Source organism: Rhinolophus sinicus, chromosome 14 (assembly GCF_057876585.1).
Source record: "Rhinolophus sinicus isolate RSI-liver-muscle chromosome 14, RSI-T2T, whole genome shotgun sequence".
Classification (NCBI taxonomy): domain Eukaryota; kingdom Metazoa; phylum Chordata; class Mammalia; order Chiroptera; family Rhinolophidae; genus Rhinolophus; species Rhinolophus sinicus.
Window position 1 is genome coordinate 16,961,874 of NC_142514.1, and position 21,104 is coordinate 16,982,977.

Here is a 21,104-nt window from a genome sequence, read left to right on the forward strand (position 1 = left end):
ACTTGAGAGGGGAGGAGGGGTGGTGGTGCTTTGAGGACCTGACATTCTTTTGGGGTCCCAGCTGTATCAGGAGGAGGCCGCACAGGTTCCACTTGCCCAGGGTGGTTTCTGCGGCCATTCCTGACGGAGCCGATGCAGAGAGGCCAAGGCACTGGGGTCTTAATGCAGTGGGTTTAGCCCTGTTCCTGCCCCCAGGCACTGCCCCGTCCCTCCTCGGCCACGGTGGGAGGTCTCCATCGTTCCCCACCTCCCATGCACACAGCCCTAGAAGCCTGGAGTTGGGATCCTTCAACACATCTCAGTTATAACAAATCAGTCAACATTCCATTTTACAGTTAAATAGAGTTTACTGTACAAGCAAGTTGTGCATTAAAAACAAACACACCAAGCAAATTATAGTGCAAAGCAGTTCCCACCCCTCCCCACCCTCTTCCCAGCTCTGGGATGGTTTTATGGAAGATGTGAGTGTAGCGGGTATTAACACCTCAGCATGACAATATGTCACAAAGGATCTGTACCCACCACCAAGGCTTACAGTAATATCATTATCAAAAACACTTTTGTTTCTTTGTGCTTTCTAGATCAGTGTGTTTGCCCATTACAACTTAAAAGTAGCCTTGTAAATAAGGACCCATTTGTCCAAGCCCGGGTTGTCTGTACCCACTATGGGACTTCAAAACAGACTCAGCATGACTGCTGTCACTTTTAGCCAGGGGGTGTGGGTAGCATCGATTTCCTGTCTCTACCCCTACCAGGGCTTGGCTATCAGGAAAGGGTAGTACTCTGCAGCGGGGCTACAAAGTGCTGGGCACTGGGAACCTGAGGGTGCTTTCCACACAGGCCTGGGCCAGTCTACAACCACAGAGAACAGGAGTGAAGAAGATACAAGGATAATGGGTTTGTAGCTGCTTCTTGAAAAGGGGTGTGGAGCCCCCTGGGTGCAGGGAGGCAGCAGGATACTCCCAGCAGCTATTTTGAAGAGATGGAGACTGCTTTCTCTAGTGAGGGCAGGACAAGAGAAACTGCAGCAGGAAGGGTTTGAGTAGGATCACCAGAAGGACTTCCAAACCTGCCAGAGAGTGTATCTGGCTGTTATTACAGGTCAGGGGTGGTACGGCGCTGAGAGACAACCACTGAGGAGCATTTTGCAGGGAGATTTCCACATCCAGAGGATGTGGCTGAACCAATTGCTAAAACCACATGTCGTCTACCCATCCTAAGAGTTTTTCTTGCCTATTTCCACTTAAGACTTTCTAGAATTAAAGAATTCAGACAGAGAATCCACGCAGCCTGAACCCCTTGGGCCAGGCTTGCTTTTCCATTTGCAAACGGAAGGGGCAGTACTTCCCCTCTGAGCACAGGGCGGGCTGCGCTGAGGCTGGTGAGCCCTTCACAGCTCTTCTGTTCAGCATCATGCAGCCACTGCTCTCCACCTCTCACACCCCACCCACCAGTACCAGAACACCCACACATCCTCTTGGTCAAATGTCAAAGAGCCACAGATGTGAGATTCCAGCATCTCATCAGTGTTCCCTTGGTCCCCACCAGGGCCAGCCTTTCGGGGATGTTGGTGGGATGCTGCTGAAGGAATATGACCTCTTGAGTTAGTATTGAGGTCCCAACAATTCCATACTCGGAAAGGGGAAGGGATATTGTGCACTATCATGGAGCTTTACCTGAAAGAGACCATGTGTTTCAAAATGTTTCACTGAAGCTTCTTTTTCTAAAATCGGCTTTAAAAACTAGTTTCTGTTCAAGATGGCTTTTGGAGCACAGATTGGTTCAAGATGGAGAGGTGTGTGTCAGCGGTTGGAAGATTTGGCTGGGCATTCCCACCAAGCCGGGGCTTGGGTGCATGCACAACTTGGCTGGACCTCGGTGGGATGGGGATGCTGACATCTGACCCCATGACCCCTCACCCCTGCTTTCTGCTAGGACCTCTCGGGTCCTTGTGCTCACTCCAAAAATGGCAATTCTGAGACCAGCCTTGGGTGAAGGGGGAATCCCCAGGCCTCCACCCCGAGAATAGCAGGTGAATGCCTTGGGCTGGTAAAGTGCATGGAGGGCCTGGATGCAGGTGCCTTCCCTGGTTTTAGGGACCTGCTGCCATAGGCTAGTCTATTCTGAGGCCTGGGACCCACAGACAGCTGGGACTGGGATGGGGGCTTCTTAGCTCTTAGGAATTATGGGGAAGCAGAGCTGTGGGGATTGGTTTGGGGGGTGTTCTCATCCCATCTCTGCCAGTGATTTCCTGAGTCCTCTGGATGGGTCCCTTTCCTGTCTATACAATGAGGGGAACCCCTCTCAGGGGTGGGGGTACCTTCCAGTTTTGACTCAATTTGTGTAAATGCGGAGGAAGGGCTGGGCCCACGGGGAACAGGGTCTCTGAAGAAGGTGGGATGAGGAGGTCTTTCTAGGGCCCCGTGGATAAGAGGCCAAATGGTGTGGGCAAATGCCGCCTCTCTCTCGATAAGAAACGGTTTCTATCCCAGGAGACCCAGGCCCCGTGACAACACTGGGCATAGCTGGGGACAACCAGGTCACCAGGGGATGTGGCAGTAGGATACTTTTCTCACAGGAAAGTGGGGTGAGATGACCAGGAGCTGCGCTGGGGGTGGTGTCCCCTCTGTACAAAGATGTGGCTGGACTAGATGCTTTCAGAGCTACCCACCAGCTCTGGGCCCTGGGACCCGTGGACCCTGGGCCCATGGTTGCCATGGAGCATGGGTCCCGTTCCTGCCCTCAGCCTCGGAGCTGGGACTGCCACTTGTTGGGAAGGTTCTTAGGGTCCCTGCCTCCATCAGGAGCAGTCCACTGTGACCCAGGTGGTCAGTAGGGCCGCCACACAGCCTCGTCCATGCGGCCCGGCGTGCTCAGGGTGGTGGGCGAGTTGCTGTGACTGCCATCAGCTTCCACGCCATCGCTCTGGCCGCCCAGGCTGGGGTTCATGAGGTTGCCGGCGGCCACAGAGGCAGCGCTGCTGGTGCAGGAGGCCAGCATGCGGGTGGGTGAGCGGTCACCTCCACCGCTGCTGCCGGCCACCATGGAGAACTGGTAGGAGCCGGAGGATGCACCGTAGTAGAGGTGGTAGGGGGACGGGTTGGCCTGGAAGGGCCCGCTCTGGTTCTGCGGGGCCCCAGGGTAGGGCGGCGGGAGGTAGGTGTGATGGAAGCGGCTGGTGGCCGGCATGCTGGCCACGCTGAGGCTGCTGATGCTCGTGCCTGAGGGCGTGGCGCTGTAGGGGAAGGCGGCCGACATGGCCCCCGGGTAATGCATCCTGGGGTCGGGGAAGCGGCTCTCCGTGAGGGTCTGCAGCGCTGGGAAGGAGCGGTCAAACTGGCGGGGGTCGGAGAAAGGGTTCAGGTCCGAGGTGCCTGGGGGACAGCAAGGAGGAGGGTCAGTGGCAGCCCAACATCACCCCAGAGGCCTTCTTTAAGAATAATCTCAGGAAAGGGGGTCAAATACATGTTGACGGAAGGAGACTAGGCTTCTAGTGGTGAGCACACCACCAGAGTATACAGATGTGGTATTATCAAGTTGTACACCTGAAATTTATATCTTATTACCAATGTTAACCCAATAAATACAATAAAAAAAAAAAAGAACAGGGCAGCCCGATGGCTCAGTTGGTTAGAGCATGAGCTCTGAACACCGGGTTGCCGGTTCGATTCCCACATGGGCCAGTGAGCTGTTCCCTCCACAACTAGATTGAAGACAATGAGCTGCCGGCAGGGCAGCCAGAGGGGTGGCCGGATGGCTCAGTTGGTTAGAGCGCGAGCTCTCAACAGCAAGGCTACCGGTTCAATTCCCACATGGGATGGTGGGCTGCACCCCCTGCAACTAAAGATTGAAAACGGCGACTGAACTTGGAGCTGAGCTGCGCCCTCCACAACTAGATTGAAGGACAACTACTTAGAGATGATGGGCCCTGGAGAAACATACTGTCCCCCAATATTCCCCAATAAAAATTATAAAATAAAATAAAATGACCTCGGGGCTCCCTCAGTGCTCTGGTGCACAGGCCTATGTATGGGGGGGTTCTGGTTCTGCTCCCTAGTTCTACATTGGGCTCTTCTCTTACTGGCCTGGCTTCCTGGGGGTGGAAGCCTTCCTAACTCTGAATATGGTTCCTCCTGGGATGCAGGCAGAGCAGGGACTTGGGCTGCAAGTGGTCATGGGGGCCTCCTTGGGCAAGTGTTGGGGGAGGTTCTTCTAGTAGAGCAGAGCCTAGTAGTGTGGAGGCCTGTGGAGGGGATGAAGGTGGGCCCCCCCCTGGGCTGTTAGGGGTGTAGGGGGCTGACAGGGACAGTTCAGGCCTCCCAGCAGGCCTGGCCTGGCAGCTTCTGCCTCCCTCCCAGTTAAGAGTTGGAAAGACCATGGGTGTGGAGAGGGTCTGCAATGGCCCTGTGAGTTGAGATTTGGAGCCTGCTTTTGCAGGTAAGGAAACTGAGGTAAAAAGATTTTCCTGATGTTGCAAAAAGGACGCAAACTCCTCATGAGGCTTCTGCTTTCTGCTCTCTGCTAGGGTGTTGTGCATGCCTGCAACTGTCCTGCCCACGTGGGTTGGGCTGGGTTAGGGTATGAGAGCTTACACCTGTGTGGTGGGGGCTAGGTCCACAGCAGCTCTGTCCACCCCCACACACCTTGCCCTGGGCCTGTGTCTCCAGGGCTGTCCTGAACATGAGAGGCCACCTTCACTTGCTTCAGGAGCAAAGAGGGGCTTGGTGGCCTGGGCCCTGCCCTTGTCAAAGAGAGACCCAGCATCCAGCCCGGGCCCTGTCCCAGCTCCCCCAGTTTGGCTCCACACTGGACTCCAAGACAAGGGCATCTGAGCCTCTGCCCCCTACCTTTGTAGTCACAGACACCCCCCCCCCCCAAACCTCAGCATCAAAGGGACTTTGGGATTGAGTCTAACACTCTCGGTAGGAAAACTGAGGCCCAGAGAGGGTGAGGCACTTGCCTAAGGGTCACACAGCACACTGGCCCTGGCACAAGATCCTAGGGTTCCAGTCCTGAGCCCCGATACAGGTCTGATAGGCAGCTGTCCCATCTCTGAGGCAGCACAGAATAGAGATTAATTGTGCAGTCTCTGCAGCTGGATACTTATCCTGGTTCTGACACTTATTAGCTGTGTGTCCTTGGGAAAGTCACTTAACCTCTCTGTGCATCAGCCTTCCCACATGAAAAATGGAGACAATTATAGTTCTTAGGGATTAAATTAGTTAATACATGTAAAATGCTTAGATTGGGCACAGAGTAGAGGCCTGATGAGGTTTTGCACTACTGTGGCAGCTATGACACCTCTTGCTCTGGGCATACAGGAGAACAGGGCCATTCAGAGCCCTGCAAAGATGATCCCCTGACTCTGGGCCTTTCTTATACCCTGGTCAAAGCAGATGATTCTGGGCAGCTATGGGGAGGTGGATGAGCCCCAAGCAGTGGTCCTGAGGGGAAATGTGTCTGGCCCCAGTCCCTCTGTGGCATCCCACTAAAGAGGACTCGGGGAGACCAGCCTCTGCCCCACGGGCAGCTCCAGGTGGGCACTGCCTGCTGTAACTGAGGCTTGGCTGAGGACAGAGAGCTGCGGGTGCCCTCAGGCCTCTTGCTTCCCCAGATCTGCCTGAGGTACTGTGTGACCTCTGGTGAGACTTGTAACTTCTCTGGGCTTTGGGGCCTTCCCAACTCAGCTGGGGTGTTTCTTCAGCAGTGGGCTCTGGTCCTTGTTGTGAATCAGAATGGAGCAATGCTCCGGGCTCAAGGTGGGGGCAAGCGTCCTCCTGGAACGTTTGGTATCCTCCCTAACAGGTCCCTTGGCTGGTCAGCGCTGACTTGAAGCCTAGGGGTCAGAGGTGCCTGGCTCCCAGCCTTCATCTGGGAACCCCAGGGGAGAAGGCCTATTGGCAGTGCCTGGCACCACAAGCATAGCCAGGCACAGGACTGACGCCTCTGCTCTGAGCCCAGGAAGTGAGTGTTGCCCACTGACAGGAACCCCATTCTCAAAGCAAAGGAAACCCAAACAGGGACCCCAGGATGAGAGTGACAGCTGGGCTGCGGCCCAGCAAACACAAGGCTGTGCAAGGTGGGCTTGGGCCTGGTGTGAACCCTTGGAGTTCACATGGGCTGCCAGCTCTGAGCTGGGCCTGCCCAGACTGCCACTGTCCCCTCCTGCCTCCTTCCCAGGGTAGTGGGGAACTGTCTGCCCTCAGCACCCCTGAGGCTCCTGCTCCCCCCCCAACCCAGTAGCCCCAGGAAACCAGAGCTGGCCGGCTGTCGAGCAGCCAATCCCAACACTGGAAGGAAATGTTTATTTTCTTCTCCAAATTGCCCCAGCTGCTGCATGGTGGCTGAATGAGCCCTTTGAGCTGTTAGAAGCCCCCACTGTGGGCGGCCGCAGCCGGGGGGCCAGGGGCTGGGGTATGGAGAGGTTGGGGCCTCCGCACTGCTTGACAGTGACCAAAGCGGGGGTCAAAGCTATTAACAGGCACCAAGAGAAGTGGTGGTGATGTGTCCTGAGTGGATCCCCAGGATGGAGTCTGAAGGCAGACGCTCATCCCAAAAGAAGGGGAGGGCCAATGAGAGAGAACTAAACCCAGCCCTGCCAACACCCCTGTGTGGCAGGTACCTCTTTCTTCCCACTTCATAGATGAGAAAACTGAGACTCAGAGAGGTAAAGTGACGATTTGCCTAAGATCACACAGCCAGTGCCTGGCAGACCGAGAATTCCAAGCCCAGTCCACCTGACTGCAAAGTCCATGCTCCTTTCCTGGTCCTGGTTGTCAAGAGCCCTTCCTCTCACTCCAAAGGGGATAGGCCTGGGGCGGGGGGAGCCTGGCTGGGTCAAAGGGTCATAGAGGCAGCCTGAGGCCAGTGCTGTGGGTGGTGAGGGAAGGGCTGGGGGCCCTGCCTCGGATGCAGCCAAAGGGGAAGGCCTGCGTTAGCCATGCCCCACACAGGCCCCATCTCTCCTCCTAGTCCCAGAGTGGAGACAGGGGCTCTGCCTGCTGCTGGGCCAGACCCGGCCCTTTGGGGCTGGACAGAGGGTGTGTAGCCTGCCTCAGGCTCCCTCAGGCACTGATCCCCCAGCCTTGCCCACACAACCATGGGAGGGCAGAGATGGGCTCTCCTTCCAAGCTGGATTCGGGGGTTCCCTGGCTGGGCCCCAATACCTCACTGTGCCCCAGCTCTGCCCATGGCAGGGTAAAGCCTGCAGTGTTAGGCACTGTATCTTGACAAATGCTGGCTTGTGCAGATAGTTTTTGGGCAGGGGTGGGCATGAATCCAGAATGCTGAGTACCTCTCACTGCCTCTTGAGGTCAGACCCCTGCCCTGCAGCCCCCAGGCTCAAGAACTGCTGAGTATCTCAAACTCGCTAGTCCATGGGCTCAGAGTGGCTGGACCTGGGGTCTCTTCCCACCTTATCATGACCAAGGCCCAGCTTCCCAGGCCAGAACGGAAGGAAACTTCTCTTCACACTGAGGGACGGCATCAAGTCTGCCACCATCACTCATCTGCCAGATGAGTTCTAATCAGGCTTGCGAGGACCGAGAATGACATCCACAGTGCATGATGGCAGCCAGCACTCTGCCTGTGTCCAGTACTGCTGACGAGCACTCTCTGCCCCAGCCTGGCCCAAGGGTCAGCTGTGCACATAGCCTCTTGTGCCTAAACCCTCTGTCACTGGCTGACAGAGCCTGGAAAAGAGTAAATATTCATCCTCCCACCATTTACTGAGCATCTGCTATGTGCCAGGCATCTGTCTAGATGGGAAGGCCTGCCTGAGACCTAGCTTTGATTGTGCCTGCTATACCCATCCAGGCAACAGGGATACAGACCCCCGTCTTGGGCTTCCCTCCTGTTTGGGAGGAGTCTCCGGGAGAGTGCGGCCTTTCCCGGGCAATGCTGTGTCTCTCTCCAAGGGCTGAAACCACTTTACAGTTTACAAAGATTTGCTTGAGGGCAGTAATGGCATCTGAATGTCACCGCAGCCCCGGGTAGAGGCACCCACCACCATCCCACTTTCAGATGAGAAAGCTGAGGCTTGTCCCTACTTGTCTTCAGTAGGGACGTGTCTGTCACAGCCTCCTTGGACAAGTCATGCCCCAGTTTTAATGGGTGCACCATGGGATTAACGCCCATTTCCCCAGGGGACAGTGAGGTCCTGGAGGGCAGGGAGCATGTCTGTTCCTGCTGATCCCTGGGGCCAGGCGCCATGCATGGCACATAGTGGGTGCCAATAAATGTTTGCTGAGTGAATGAATGAAGGGCCTGGCCCAGACCTGGGCACAGAGCATCCCTCAGGAAATACCTGTAGGAGCGAATGTGCACAGCTGCCTCCTTTATAACACAAGGGCGGCACAGTGCATGACACACATCCAGGTCCCCGTCCACCGCCCCCCGCCGCAGCCCCCACTCTGCTGTACCTTGGATGGGGGTCTGGGCTTGGCTGCTGAAGTGGCTTGTGGTGCTGAGCGAGCCTCGAGGGCTGGGCGTGCTCGGTGTCACTCGCATGCGCAGCCGGTCCAGGTCCCCGAAGCGATCAGGGAACGCCTTGGTTTGGTCCTCCAGCTTCTGCCGGTGTCCTGCAGAGCACGGGGAGCCCGTCAGCAGCTGGTTCCCAAGAGTTTCAGAGGACAGAAATGCCTCGCTCCACAGGGAAGTTCTCCCTGGGGTCTAACCTTAGGCCTCTGTAGGGAGAACCCTTAGGTCACTACCAACCTCTTTCCTGAGCTTCTCCAAGGACTTTCTGAACAGTGAACGGTCACATGGGCCACCCTGGGGCTGCCGTGATGATCTCACCCCTACCTTTTTGGGCAGGAATACCCATTCTCACACCTGAACATCTACAACATACTATTTGGCAGAAGGGGAAACTGAGACACCAGGCATGGGCAAGCGGGCTCCCGGAGGGGCCAGGGAGAGAACCCAGGAGCGCTGCCACCCTCTGCCTCCCAGACCTCACCGCCCACATCTGCAAGAATGATGGGAGGTGGTCCTGAAATGGGACTGCTGCCCCCTCCAGCCCCGAGTCATCTGTAACCCCAGCACCTGCCTTCTCCTCTCCGAGCCTCAGACAGAAGGAAAAATTCACCTGGATGCTGAGAAGAGGCATGGGGCACCTCACTGAGGGGTTGACTCCCTTCTCTGACTGGAAGCTGGGGACAGGGACCCGTGCACCGGGCGTGGGGCATTGTACCTGGAGAAACTGCCAGCATTTCCCATTACCCTTCTGCCATGGCCCATACAGAAAAGACCCCAGGCCTGGAGGTGCTGGCAGGGTCAAGGTAGTCATGCGCCTGCCTTTGTGCAGCCCGCAGAGGCCACGCCAGGGCTTCCTGAATGCACACACACACACACACACACACACACACACACACACAGCACTTTTCAATGACTTGTTTTACACTTCACAAGCAACACATGAGTATCTACAAAAATAAAAGCATTACAGATAAGGCTATGGCTCCTTGAGGCCATCTTAACTCCCTCCCCAGAAGTGCCTATGTGATCAGTTTGGAGGCCTTTCCTTCCAGCCTCTTTTTGGTTTCACATGCTTGGAAAACACAGAGCAAGATTCTCATGGAACTTTCCTGAATGGTCTCAGCCCGGCTGTCTCATTCCGTAACTTGTTTTTTCAGTAGCATACCCTGGAGCACTGCCTCAGGTTTTTGATCTGTAAAACGGGGAGGCTAAGCCAGTCCCCGCAAAAGCTCCGGAGTCTGAGGAGGACAGCAGCGCTATGCCCAGGGATGCCCCTCGCTTCTGCTGATCACATCCACTGGAGTTCACTCAGCCGCGCCTCTCAGATGTGCTCTTAGGCTGTTTCCGAACTTCCTCCATTATTCCCTCACATGAATGTCCCTGTTTGCAGCTCTGTGTTTCTGGGGATGTCTCCAGGGCAGACACTAAAATGGACGGCTCACGCAGAAGGCTGAGCATTCCTGGGTTCTGCTGCACAGCCCACAGCGAGGCTGGCCCATTCCACTCCACCTGAGCTGAGGGAGGAAGCCAGGAAGGCAGGCTGGCCTCGTCCTTTGTTTTACAGGCAAGAGAACTGGGGCTCAGAGAGGTGAAGAGCCTTGCCTGAGGTCACACAGCGAGGAAGGGGGAAGGATTTCCTGAGCCTGGCATCCCTTGGAAAAGAAGTGTGGAGAGGGGCCAAGGGAGAGGGGAAGGCTTGGCTGAGTCCTTGGCTCTGCAGTGACATGAGGAGTTTTCTAGACTGACAGGGAGAGAAGAGAGAAGTAGGTGGGAGCTAAAATAGAACTCCTCACCATCCTTCCCCAGGCCTGGGAAATGGCACCCTGGGGGCCTGGAAAAGTGTGAAATAACTGTTGACCGCCACTGGGAGTGCAGGGACAGAGGGGACAGAGGTGAAGGCCTCGGAATGGGCCTCATTTCTGGTTCTCAAAATTGGAATGCTATGGATTCCAGGTCCCCCACAGGCCCTCAGCCTCCTTACACACCCCTGCCATAGGCTCAAGCGGGCATCTGAGAGCCCTTAGAAATGGAACAGGTCGTCTTGGGAGCCACAGTGAACTTAGCAAATCCCCAAGAACCAGGGAACCCACTTTCTCTTCTGAGGAGGCCCCAGGCCTAGAGCCCAGGGGACACTTGGCAGCTAGAATGAGACGGCAGCTAGAATGAGACCACGGGTCCTCCAGCCAGGCTCCCTGCTGCTGCCTCACAAGACCTTGGCAACAAAGGGGAAGATGTGGGTTGGAGGTGGGGCTGCAAACTCGGATGCCTATGGGGGTGGGCAAGTCATGTAAATGAGGCACCTGGGATGGGTAGGGCCTGGGGCAGAGTGGAGAGGGTGCGCCTTGTAGAAGGGACAGTTGCCATCCAGTCCAGCTGACTGGTGCCCCGATGGGGGTGGGCCCAGTGGTGCCAGAGCTTCCAACTGACCAGGAGCTTCCAATTGACCCCGAGAAGCCATAAACCTGTTTTTATATAAAATCTCCTATATTTTATATGTTGGCAATTAATTCAAATACCGAAAAAAAGGCCAAACTGACCACTTTGTAGGTCGTGTCTTGCTCAAGGATTGCCAGTTTGTAACCTCCAAGTTCAAGACTTAATTTTCTGGCTGGTTGTGTAACCTTAGCCACCAAGGACTGGTTAACAATACCCCTCAAGAGGTCGCCTCTAGGGGAGTGCCACAAAGCTCGGCCTCAGCCCTGACAGGCCTTGAGGGAACTCTTGCCCTCGCCGCTGAGGCCACCAAAAATGGCAGGGCAAAGTGGATGAGCTGGGGTACGAATGAATTCAGAACAATCTCAACAGGTAGGAAGCCGACTGGAAGGACCTGGAGACCGCAGACTGACCTGACAGCAGCTTAGGTGCAAAGGACCTGGGTGTCTTAGTCAACCACAAGCCTGAAGTGAGCCAATGAGGCTACACAAAAGCTGGTGTAAAACCTCAGGCCTTGGTATTATCGTCATAGGCGAATGAAGTCCCGTTTCTGAGTCACACTGTGTACAACGTGTTTACAGTTAATCTTGTGGCCCGGCGGAAGGAGGGCGGGGTTCACAGCTGGCCTGGGTTCGAGGATGGGCCCTGCTGCTTGCAGCCTGGTGGTCTCACTAAAGTCACACGCCCCTTCCCCCATCCTAAGCCACAGTGCCCCATCATGGCGCCAATCATGGCGCCCAAAAAGGTTTGTGAACGCGCTCCATCCACTTGGGTCACTATCTTCTGGACCGTGCTGAGACAGGCAGGATGATCATCCCCATATTAGAGACCAGAACACTGAGGACAGGATGGTTAAGTCGTGTCTGGAAAACAGACCTGGATAGCAGAGTCAGCATTGGCCCCTGACTTCAAGTCCAGTACTCTTTCTCTCGACATTTTCTTTTTTGCTCCCATTGCACAGATGGGGCCACTGAGGCTTCAAGTTGAGACCTATGCTAAGTGGTTGGTCTGGGATATAAATCAGGTAATCTGGACCCAGAGCACATGTTCCGACCATGTGCTGTTCTGCTTTCGCATAGGGCAGACTTTCTGGAGGAGGGGAGTTTTAACAGCACTTTAGGAATTGCTTCCTTGTTGCTGTGGAAAGCTGGAGCTACTGCCAAGGAGGGGCAAAGGGAAGCCAAGGCGGCTCCACGTGGCTAGGGTGCCAGAGAGTCTTAGTGCCACGGGGCCCAGACCTTCACATTGGGAACAGAGAGGAACTTCCTGTGCCTGAGGAAAGACGGGCCTGCAGAATAAAGCGCTTTCATTCAGCTACCCACAGTTGAAGCTGAGTGGGTATCTCTGGCCTGGCTCCCTTGGTCACCTGGGCCCAGCCCTTTCATGCTGAGCCTCAGTTTCCCCTCTGTACAGGCTGCTCACTGAGGTCCCTCTAACTTTGAAAGTTCCTGACTTAAGGTTGTAAGGATCAACCACTGGCCAAACTAGGGCCCCAGAAGAAGACAGGGTTGCTTGTTTCAGGGCCCCATCCATCACCACTTCCATATGCTGTTGCTGTTCCCAGGGTTTCTCGAGTATTCTCTGCCTCCCACATTTTAGAGCCACAGCTCAGGCACAGCCCCGGCCAGGAATGCTTTCCTGTCCTTTGCGGCTCAGCCCAGGAGCCTCTCCTCCAGGAAGCCTCCTTCTCCCAGCACTGAGCCCCCCCACAGCAACACTGCAGACTGAGGGCAGTAGCCAGCGGGAGCAGAAATGAAACAGCAGCCGATGCTAACTGCTTCCTCCACTCCCGAGTCTGAGCAGTTGCCATGCACCGCCCTGTTTCACACTGCGTCAGCCCACAAGGGAGGTCTACCAATGTCCCTATTTTACAAGTGAGAAAACTGAGGCTTGAAGATGGTCAGGGACATGCTTAAGGTCACACAGAGGGCCGTTGGCCACCTTCCCTTCCGGAAGCCCATCATGCAGGAAAGGAGCCTGGGTTTTTAAAATCAGAGGCTCTAGACAATGGACCCAGAACAGCTCTCTGCGGGTTGGGAGGATGGGCCTGGGGAGAGGAAGATGACAGGGTCTCAGTAGACTCTACCGGGAGCCCTGTCCTGCTCTGAAGCTCAGTACTGAGAGGCCAGCTCTCTAATCACGCCCTGCTCTAACACACTAAGTCCCTCTCCTCCTCTGGGCCTCAGTTTCCGCACCTGTAAAATGGTTATCATACTGTCTACCCCTGAAGGTGAGGAGGAGCTGAGGACAAACCCCAAATGTTTAAAAGCAGAACACCTTGGTCCACAGGACCTGGCTTAGGGTGCCTGTCAGCTTCCGGCAGCTGGGCTCCAATCACTGACAGCCCCTCCAGCACTGCCAAGCACTGTGCCAGGTGGGCCATGCATATTGTCTCCAAAGGCCACAACCCTCTGAGAGGCTGCTACTGTCATCCCCATTTTACAGAAGGGAAAGTGAATGTACGTGGTCAAGCCCACAATGGTCAGCATATTGCATGGGGTTTGGCAGCTACGGTCTTGGTTTCCCAAGACCTCCAGGAGAGGAGAGCCGAGTTGCCTGGCAGTGAGGTCTGAGTGGCAAGAGGCCGGCTCAGTGTCCTGCCTCAGCTGGATGGAGGGGGACAGGAGGCCAACAGGGGCAGGGAGAAGCAGAGCTGCGCAGGGCCAAGGAAAAGGGTCATCTGTGGGGAACAATGTAGGCCCCAGTGATGGAGCCCTTCACCCATCTGAAGCCACTCGGCTGCCTCCTCGGCTGCCAGGCCCGGCTCTGGTGCAGCCACAACCCAGACACAGCAGCCACTGTCTGCCCAGCTGTGGGGTGGGGCACCCGGGCCCAAGGCCCGCTCTGCGGCCTGTCAGGAGATTTACACCCGACTCTTAACAACCGCGTGGAATCACAGGCGGGTGCTGGGCCCCGGGTGGTCTGCTGTGAATCGGCCCCCTGTGAGCAGATGAAAGCCGGTCGGTGGCTGGCCAGGGGCCAGCGGGCAGGGAGGCAAGCGGCTCCCTCCAAGGGCCGCAACTGGGGCTCCCATGGGCCTGGGGTTGATTAGGGGAACCCAGGAGGTCTGAGGTTAACCCCTTCCCTCCTGCTGGGTGCACTCCCCTGGGAACCGTGGGGGTCCTGGGAGCCAGGGCCAGGAGCAGTCAGCTTTCCTTCACTGGTGAATCCCCCTCACCTGGAGCTGACAATGAAACTGTGGCAACTTCAGGAGCCTCAAAGGCCCAGGTGCAGGCTTAGGGTCACTTTTCTTGTCCACGCTGTCTGGAGGCCCCAGCAGCCATAATGGTGGTTTGCTCACTTCCTTCAGCTCAAATGTCACCTCTTCAGGAGGTCTCCCCTGTCGCCCATCCCTGCTGTGTCCCATCCCCCACTTTCCTCCTGGCTCCCAGCTTTGTTTTTCTTTATAGGACTTCACATGACCTGAAATTAAATAAGCTAATCATTTGTTTACTTTGTTTATTCCACAAATATTTACCGAGCACCTACTAAGTGCTCAGGTGTGTATTCCAGGGTCTTTACCAGTGCCTGGCAAAGCAGAGGGAAGAACCTCTGTTCTGTGGAGTGCATACAATAGTGGGGGGAGGTGAAAAAGAAATGAAATAAATGAGTGAACTGTATAGCATCTTAGAAGGCGATCAGGGCCTGAGGTAAAACTAAAGCTAGGAAGTGTAAGGGTTGGTGGGGGGATTGCTGTGTGTGTGATTTCAAACAGGGTGGTCAGGAGAGGGCTCACTGCAAACTTTGAGGAAAGAATTCAGGGTGGGAAGGAGTGAGCCAAAAATCTGGGGGTGTCTGGGGAGAACTGTTGCAGGAGAGGGTACAGCAATGCAAAGGGTCTGAGGCAAGAGTATGGCTACCCAGTTCGAACTAGGGTTTCCAGGCGGGAATTCCCGCCCGTTCTCAGGAATTTTTTTCACTTTCCCGTTCCCGAATCCTGAGATATAAACTGTTTTCTGTACTCCACGATGAATCGTTTCCACAAAGTGACAGCCGATACTACCAACCACCTGGGTTTAAGGAGCCGATTTTCCCGATTTCCCGACCAACTTTTCTCGGGATTCAGGAACGGGAAAGCGAAAAACTATTCACAACAACAGGGCAGGAGCCATCTGTTGGCTTCACTACAGGGTCCCCAGCTTCTAGAACAGTGCCTGACACATGGGAGCTGCCCAGGAAAATGTTTGTTGAAATCATTCCATGTACATTTTTGCGAAGGGCCCACAGGCAAGATGCCAGAGCAGCCCGCCGCCTACCGCAGGCAGGATGAAGAACCTGGGTCCTACCCTTTCAGGTACCAACACCTGCTAAGCCTGGAAGGTGAAGGGTGAGCAGTTCGCAAACCGTGGTCCACGACCAAATCACCAGGCCCTGTACTGTACTGAATCCATACCTTGGATCCCTCTCGGCCACCTGCTTGTTAACCAGCCCCCAGTGACTGTGAGGGACACCAGCATTGAGAACCTCAGAAACCGAGGCCACACAGGCAGGAAGCCACCAAGCCAGCCTTCAAACCCAGCCGGCCACCTGGCTGTACATGGGGCATGCTCTGCAGGGCACCAGAGGGGAACGACCCAGCCACAGAACCCACAGCTGCCTCAGGGAGCTGCAGGCTCCACTCCTTGGCTCCCGGGACCAACCCCTACTCCCACCTCACCCTACAGAAGGTTTAGCCTCACATGGGGTTGGGTCACAAAGCAGGAGAAAGGCCCAGAAAGGAAATCCTCATCCAGGGGTCTCAGTAGGGGTTGGTGGGTAGCCCTGGGCTGGGTGGGCTGAACCTGGAGGGCTCTGAGGGATTCCAGGTACTGCCAGGCCCCTGGAAACCTCCCAACAGGCTCTAAATGGCCCCCCCACCCGGGCCTTGCATGCCTCTTTGGACTAGGGGCTCACTGCTTTGTTAGTGTTGCAACACCACATTGAGCCCAACTGCGGCTCCTGTCCACCCTGATTCTGTCCCTGGATTCTTAGAGTGGGATAGCATCTTCTTCAACAGAAACTTATTCCTTTATTACCATGGGCTGCGGTTCTCAGCAGCCACCCTAATGGTGGTGGTGGTGGGAGGGCAGGGGGGTGGCCAGGTATCAGGGACAAACAGATCATCACTCACAGTGACTCACGAGGACCTTCCCTCGACTACAGCCAGATGCTGTCCACCTGTCAGCATCGAGCTCCAGGCCTGCAGGGTGGGTGGTATCATCCCACTTCCAGGAGGAGGCAGCTGAGGCCCAGAGAGGTCAGCAACTTGCCCAAGGACCCCCAGCCAGGCAAGCTGCTTCAGAATCGGCTCTCTATACAACGTCCTATGGCTCACAAGGGCTTTCCAGCCATCACCACCTTGAGACTTTTGGGACCACTGACCCAGTTCACAGCTGACAAAATTGAGGCCAAAAATCAAGACACGGTTTGCCTAGGGCCATGAAGCCCAAGGCCAGGGGTGTGTCCAATCGCAGCAGGAATGTGGGCCAGAGCAGTTGCCTGCTGGGAGCTGAATGCCTTTGTACCTGCTGACCATGTACAGGAGCTCAGGTGGCCCTGAGAGGCCTGGAGGGAACTCTTCCAGAATCACCTGGCCCAGCTCTGAGCCTTTCCCAAGTCGCTAGATGCCTGAGTGGACCCAGGATTGGACAGATGGGGAACCAGGCCTGCCTGATGCCCAAGAAGGGAGGAGCTGGCCCAGGGCCAGGCTGGGTGGCCCTCGCTGACCACACCCTGGCCTAGTCACACTCCCACTGTGAGCCTCCTGGGCACTGAGGAGAGACCAGGCGCTTGTCCTCCTGCCCCGGGCCTACTCCACGCGGAATCCGGATCAAAGGCTGTCTTTGGGACACTGAGCGCCTCTCTGAAGCTAAGAGAGTGTGAGGCCCTGGCCGGGATCCTCATGTCTCCAGGCCTGAATTCTCTCCTCACTGGAACCCAGTGACCCTTTGGCTCTGCTGTCACGAGGATCCCATGAGACAATGAATGTGAAAGGGTTTTCTAAACTGCAAAGGGCCACAATTACAAAGAAAGAGAAGGATAGGGCAGCGTTCAAATACACCAGGTGAGCGTGCCACCAGTGACAGACAGTCCAGACAAGAGCTCTGGTCAGACCTCTGGAAGCAGCCAGTCCAGAGATAGTCAGCCGGTTCTTAGTTTCATGCATTGATTCATTCACTCACTCATTCATCCAATGAACACAGGCCGCTGGTCCACTATGTGGCAGCTGCCCTTCCAGTTTCCCCAATCTGAACCTGCAAACGCCAGGTCCTTCAGCAGGCAGAAGCAATCAAACACAGATTCTCTTTGATGCTAAAATGCATGGACCAGGGCTCCCTGCACATAGTAGGTGCTCAATAAATAACTGCAGAATCAGATTTGCATTCCTGATCTCGAGAGTGTGGGTCCTCGGGTCAGAGCGCCTGGGCTCTGTGCGATTTGAGTAAATCACATAATGTGAGGAGGGGCTATGTCCTCACATCCAGACTAGCTCCTGTTTTGAATGGCTCCCTCCCTCAGCCACTGGCAGAGGAAGCTGGGGTGGAGTAGGGCACACCTGGCCCAACCTCCAGCCCCCCACCACACACCCACATTCACCCTATCTGAAGCCTTTTCCTTAATGAATGCAATCCGTACTCTCCAGCTGGCCCCCAGTGGGAAATCATCCCATGGGGGAGGGGTCAGCTGATCTTCCCCCTCCCAGCCTCCTCACTGGCCTCCAAAAGTCCAGGCTAAGCACAGCGAGTTTGGGGCTTTGCTGGCAGGCACACAGTGTGTGGGGGTATAGACCAGAGGGCCACAACCCCCATGGGAGTGCTTCTGAGACCCAGTGTCATCTTTCTGACCTCAGCTGCAGCCCTTCCCCCACTGGACCCTCCTCCCCGACCCAGGGGGCTCAGTGGCTCTGGCACTTACGTCTGGGCTCCCGGGGTCCATCCACAGTCACCTTGATGGCTCGGTGGTAGGTGGCCACTTGGGTGGGATTGGTGAACACGGTGATGGTCAGTGTGAAACTCTTCCCTGGGGGGAATGGGGAATAAAGGCAGGAGGTTGGCATGTGGAGCCATTCACAACACGCCTTGTGTGCCTCTCCAGGAAACCTCTAACTTTCCAGCAAGGGCAGGTCTCTCCCCTTTGAACCTGACAGAAGGTGGGGCTCTAGGTGAAGTTCAAGCTGCTGGAGTTGGCATTCAAGGCTCCGAGAGGTCTGGCACCAACTTGATCACACACATCCCCCCACCCCATCCTCTGGCCACCCTGGATTATTTCCTGCTTCTTAGCCTGTGTTTGTGTTGCTCCCTCTATCCAGAGACCCTTGCGATTTGGGGATGGGGTGCAAGGTTGGGTATATACTTTTTCCTTAAAGTGATTCAGTCTTCTTTATAGAAAACTTTGAGAATACAGAAAACATAAAAAAGAAAACCACCAGCCAAAGATAAACACTGTTACCATTTGGGTGTTTTCTCCTCCAGTCCTTTTTGGGTGGGTATATGTATTTACATAGTTGCAGTGATACTAAAATATATGTTTGTGTACTCTGTTTTCACTTAACATCACATCTAAGCACTTTCTTATGTCATTAAAAATTCTTCGTCAACTTCATTTTTAATGGCTGCAAAATAGTTCAACTCATGGGAGGCTCATCTTTTATTTATCCATCTCCTTACTCTCGGGTAGTTATGTTGCTGCTAATTTCTTATTGGTGTGTGCAGCTGGGGCTGGAAAAGGGCTGATTTGGGAGCTGCAGACATTTCATTTATAGACACAACTGTTATTTCCAGAACTCTGTTCTATTTTTAGATAGACATTTGGCTCCAAAGTCTCCATTCAAAATTCCTGAGAGGGGGGGAAGAAAACCTTTTAAAATAATAATTTGTTTTTTTACCGTTTAACATAAAACGAAAATGACCTTCTGTTTCTAAAAATCTTTGTCTACATCTCTGCTTATTTCCTTAGCATTGATTCCAAGAAGTGGTGAGTGATTTCATCGCATCGCAGAGTTGGGACGTATTTAGGGGCACTGATCCCTCGAGTGAGATGACTCTCCAGAGTCATCGTGATTGGTGTGAGGCCACGTGTCACCCTGGTGCCACCAGTATCGTGACGTCTATCAAACTGGAAGATCTCTTACACGCTCCAGACTTCACTTGCCTTTCTTCTATTACTACTGAGATTGAAACTTTTTAATGTTTACTAGCTGCTCTAATCCAACACAAATTATGGCTTCATGTTCTTTTATACTTTCCGATTAAGGTTTTAGTGCCTTTAAAAAGTCATTCTATATTAAGCTTGTTAACACTTTCCATGTCCTATTTGTGGCAATCAGTTTCCCAGTTCACTGGCCTTTACATTTCGCTTTCTGACTCCGAACTGTTTTGCATTTTCAGTTCTATCTCTGGTTTGTGATTTCTCCTATCATTTTCGTGTTTAGGCAGGTTTCCCCAGGTAACAAGCAGATAAAAGGTTTACCTCTGATAAACAGCGTTCTACTTTCTGCATTTACGTCTTTGATTCTTCTGGGGGTTTACGGGTTGGTGTGGTATAAGACAAGGATTTTTCCTCAAAGGGCAACCCAGTTTTCCCAGCACCTTCCCTGAAGTGTGAGGCCCTCCACCCCCACCCCCACCCCGTCTGTTCTCCGTTATCAAAGCCTCCACACAAATGATATTGGGAGGGTGTGGGGAAACAAGTCAAACTTGGCGTCCCTCTCTGAACACCCCTATCTCTGGACCCCAGTTCTAGCACTGGGGACCCCCTGAGGGCAGGGGCCAATGACTTGGGGCGCCTGTGTCTCCCAGGGCTGGCCCAGGGTGGGCACTGCGGGAGGCGGCCTAAGTGGACCCCTCTGCTGCCCTTGTGCTCCCAACAACTCTTCAAGGTAGGGAGGTGGGTTTTGATATTCCCACTTCAAGGTGGGAAACGAAAATTCAGGATAGGTCCGACCCTTTACAGTCCCCTTTGCATGGTTCTCTTTGGGTATTTGTTGGTTTAGTGATCAAGTGAAAACTATAGCCCCAGAAACAGGAGACTCCAGAACCAAAGTAAAGCAGCAAGGCTGCCAGGGCGACACGGAGGAACTCAAGGGCTTCTGAGATATCAGAGGTGGGGGGTTAAATTGAGGTGTGACTGGAACTGAAAGAGTGGGCCTCTCTGGAAGAATTTTCTTGAGCCAGTGGGCTGGAGGTAGGGATGAAAATGCAAATTGCACCTGCCTCTGAAGTCCTGAGTCAGAGGGACAAATCTGGCCCCTCGTTTCAGCCCATGGGGGCACTTTCCATGGTTTCTGAAAATAGGATGTGCAGAAGACTAGGAAAATGCTAGGTAGTGGGCTCAGGCTCCCTGTCCACCCCCCAGCGGGCCCTCCTTCCCTACTGCTTTCCCCACTCTGAGGTCATTTCCCTCCTGGACTCCCCCACTCCCAACCAGTCAGGCACTTTCCAACAATCCCTGGGCCTCTCCTGTTACTTCCTCGGTGCTGCAGGGCAGCAAGCCGATGGGGAGTTTAGGTGACAGCCCAGAGCCAGAGCAGCTGGTTCTGAACACCCTGACTGGATGGGCCCCAATCCCCCCAAGTGCTCCTGTTTCGCACCTCACCTCCCTCAGGTCTCCACTGAAAAGTCACCTTCTGGGTGAGGCCCTCCCTGCTCACGTTATCGGAAGTGGGCGTTTTTAACTTGGCCTCCACGGCCTCCCCTTAGCACTGAGTGGGCCTGTGAACTAGGATGGGAAAAGACATGGCACTTGTATCATCCCTAACCTCTAAATAAAATCTAGCATCCTTCTCGAGTATGAACATAGGCAACAAACCACAGAGACATTACAGCAATTCCTGTGACCTTGTCACAACAGATGTCACAGATTTTTACATATCACATTACAGACATTGCAGATTTCTCTAAATATCTTTTATGCTCGTCACAACTTCAAAATCATGGTCGTCATCAGACCCACTACTAGGTCGTCTTATTTAATACGCTAACAAAGCAGCACATTTATCACACTTTTAAAAGACGTCTTTCTAACTACATTTTAATAGAATTAGTTTCCATTGTAATCCTTTGTGCTTCAGTTTATTCTTTAAAAAACATTCTGAGACTGTCAAAGGGGTCTGTGGGAGGAAAAAAGGTTAAGAAGCTCTGTCGGAAGCATCATAGACCCTCCTACTCCCACTCTCCCTACTTCAATTCCCCAAAATGCTTATTACTTCTAATAAT

The 21,104-nt window shown here is 54.3% G+C and overlaps 1 protein-coding gene across 1 annotated transcript in view; it reads right to left on the reverse strand.

The window, feature by feature from the left end:
• Nucleotides 1-418: 418 nt before the first annotated feature.
• RUNX3 (RUNX family transcription factor 3) overlaps nucleotides 419-21,104 on the reverse strand; it is a 60,821-nt gene continuing 40,135 nt past the window's right edge. Inside the window, exons 4-6 of the mRNA XM_088790556.1 lie at nucleotides 17,806-17,910; nucleotides 8,421-8,579; nucleotides 419-3,374 (exon numbers count right to left, since the gene is read on the reverse strand). Coding sequence (XP_088646682.1) covers nucleotides 2,830-3,374; nucleotides 8,421-8,579; nucleotides 17,806-17,910 — 809 coding nt within the window. The 3' untranslated portion in view covers nucleotides 419-2,829. The remainder of the gene's footprint in view (nucleotides 3,375-8,420; nucleotides 8,580-17,805; nucleotides 17,911-21,104) is intronic.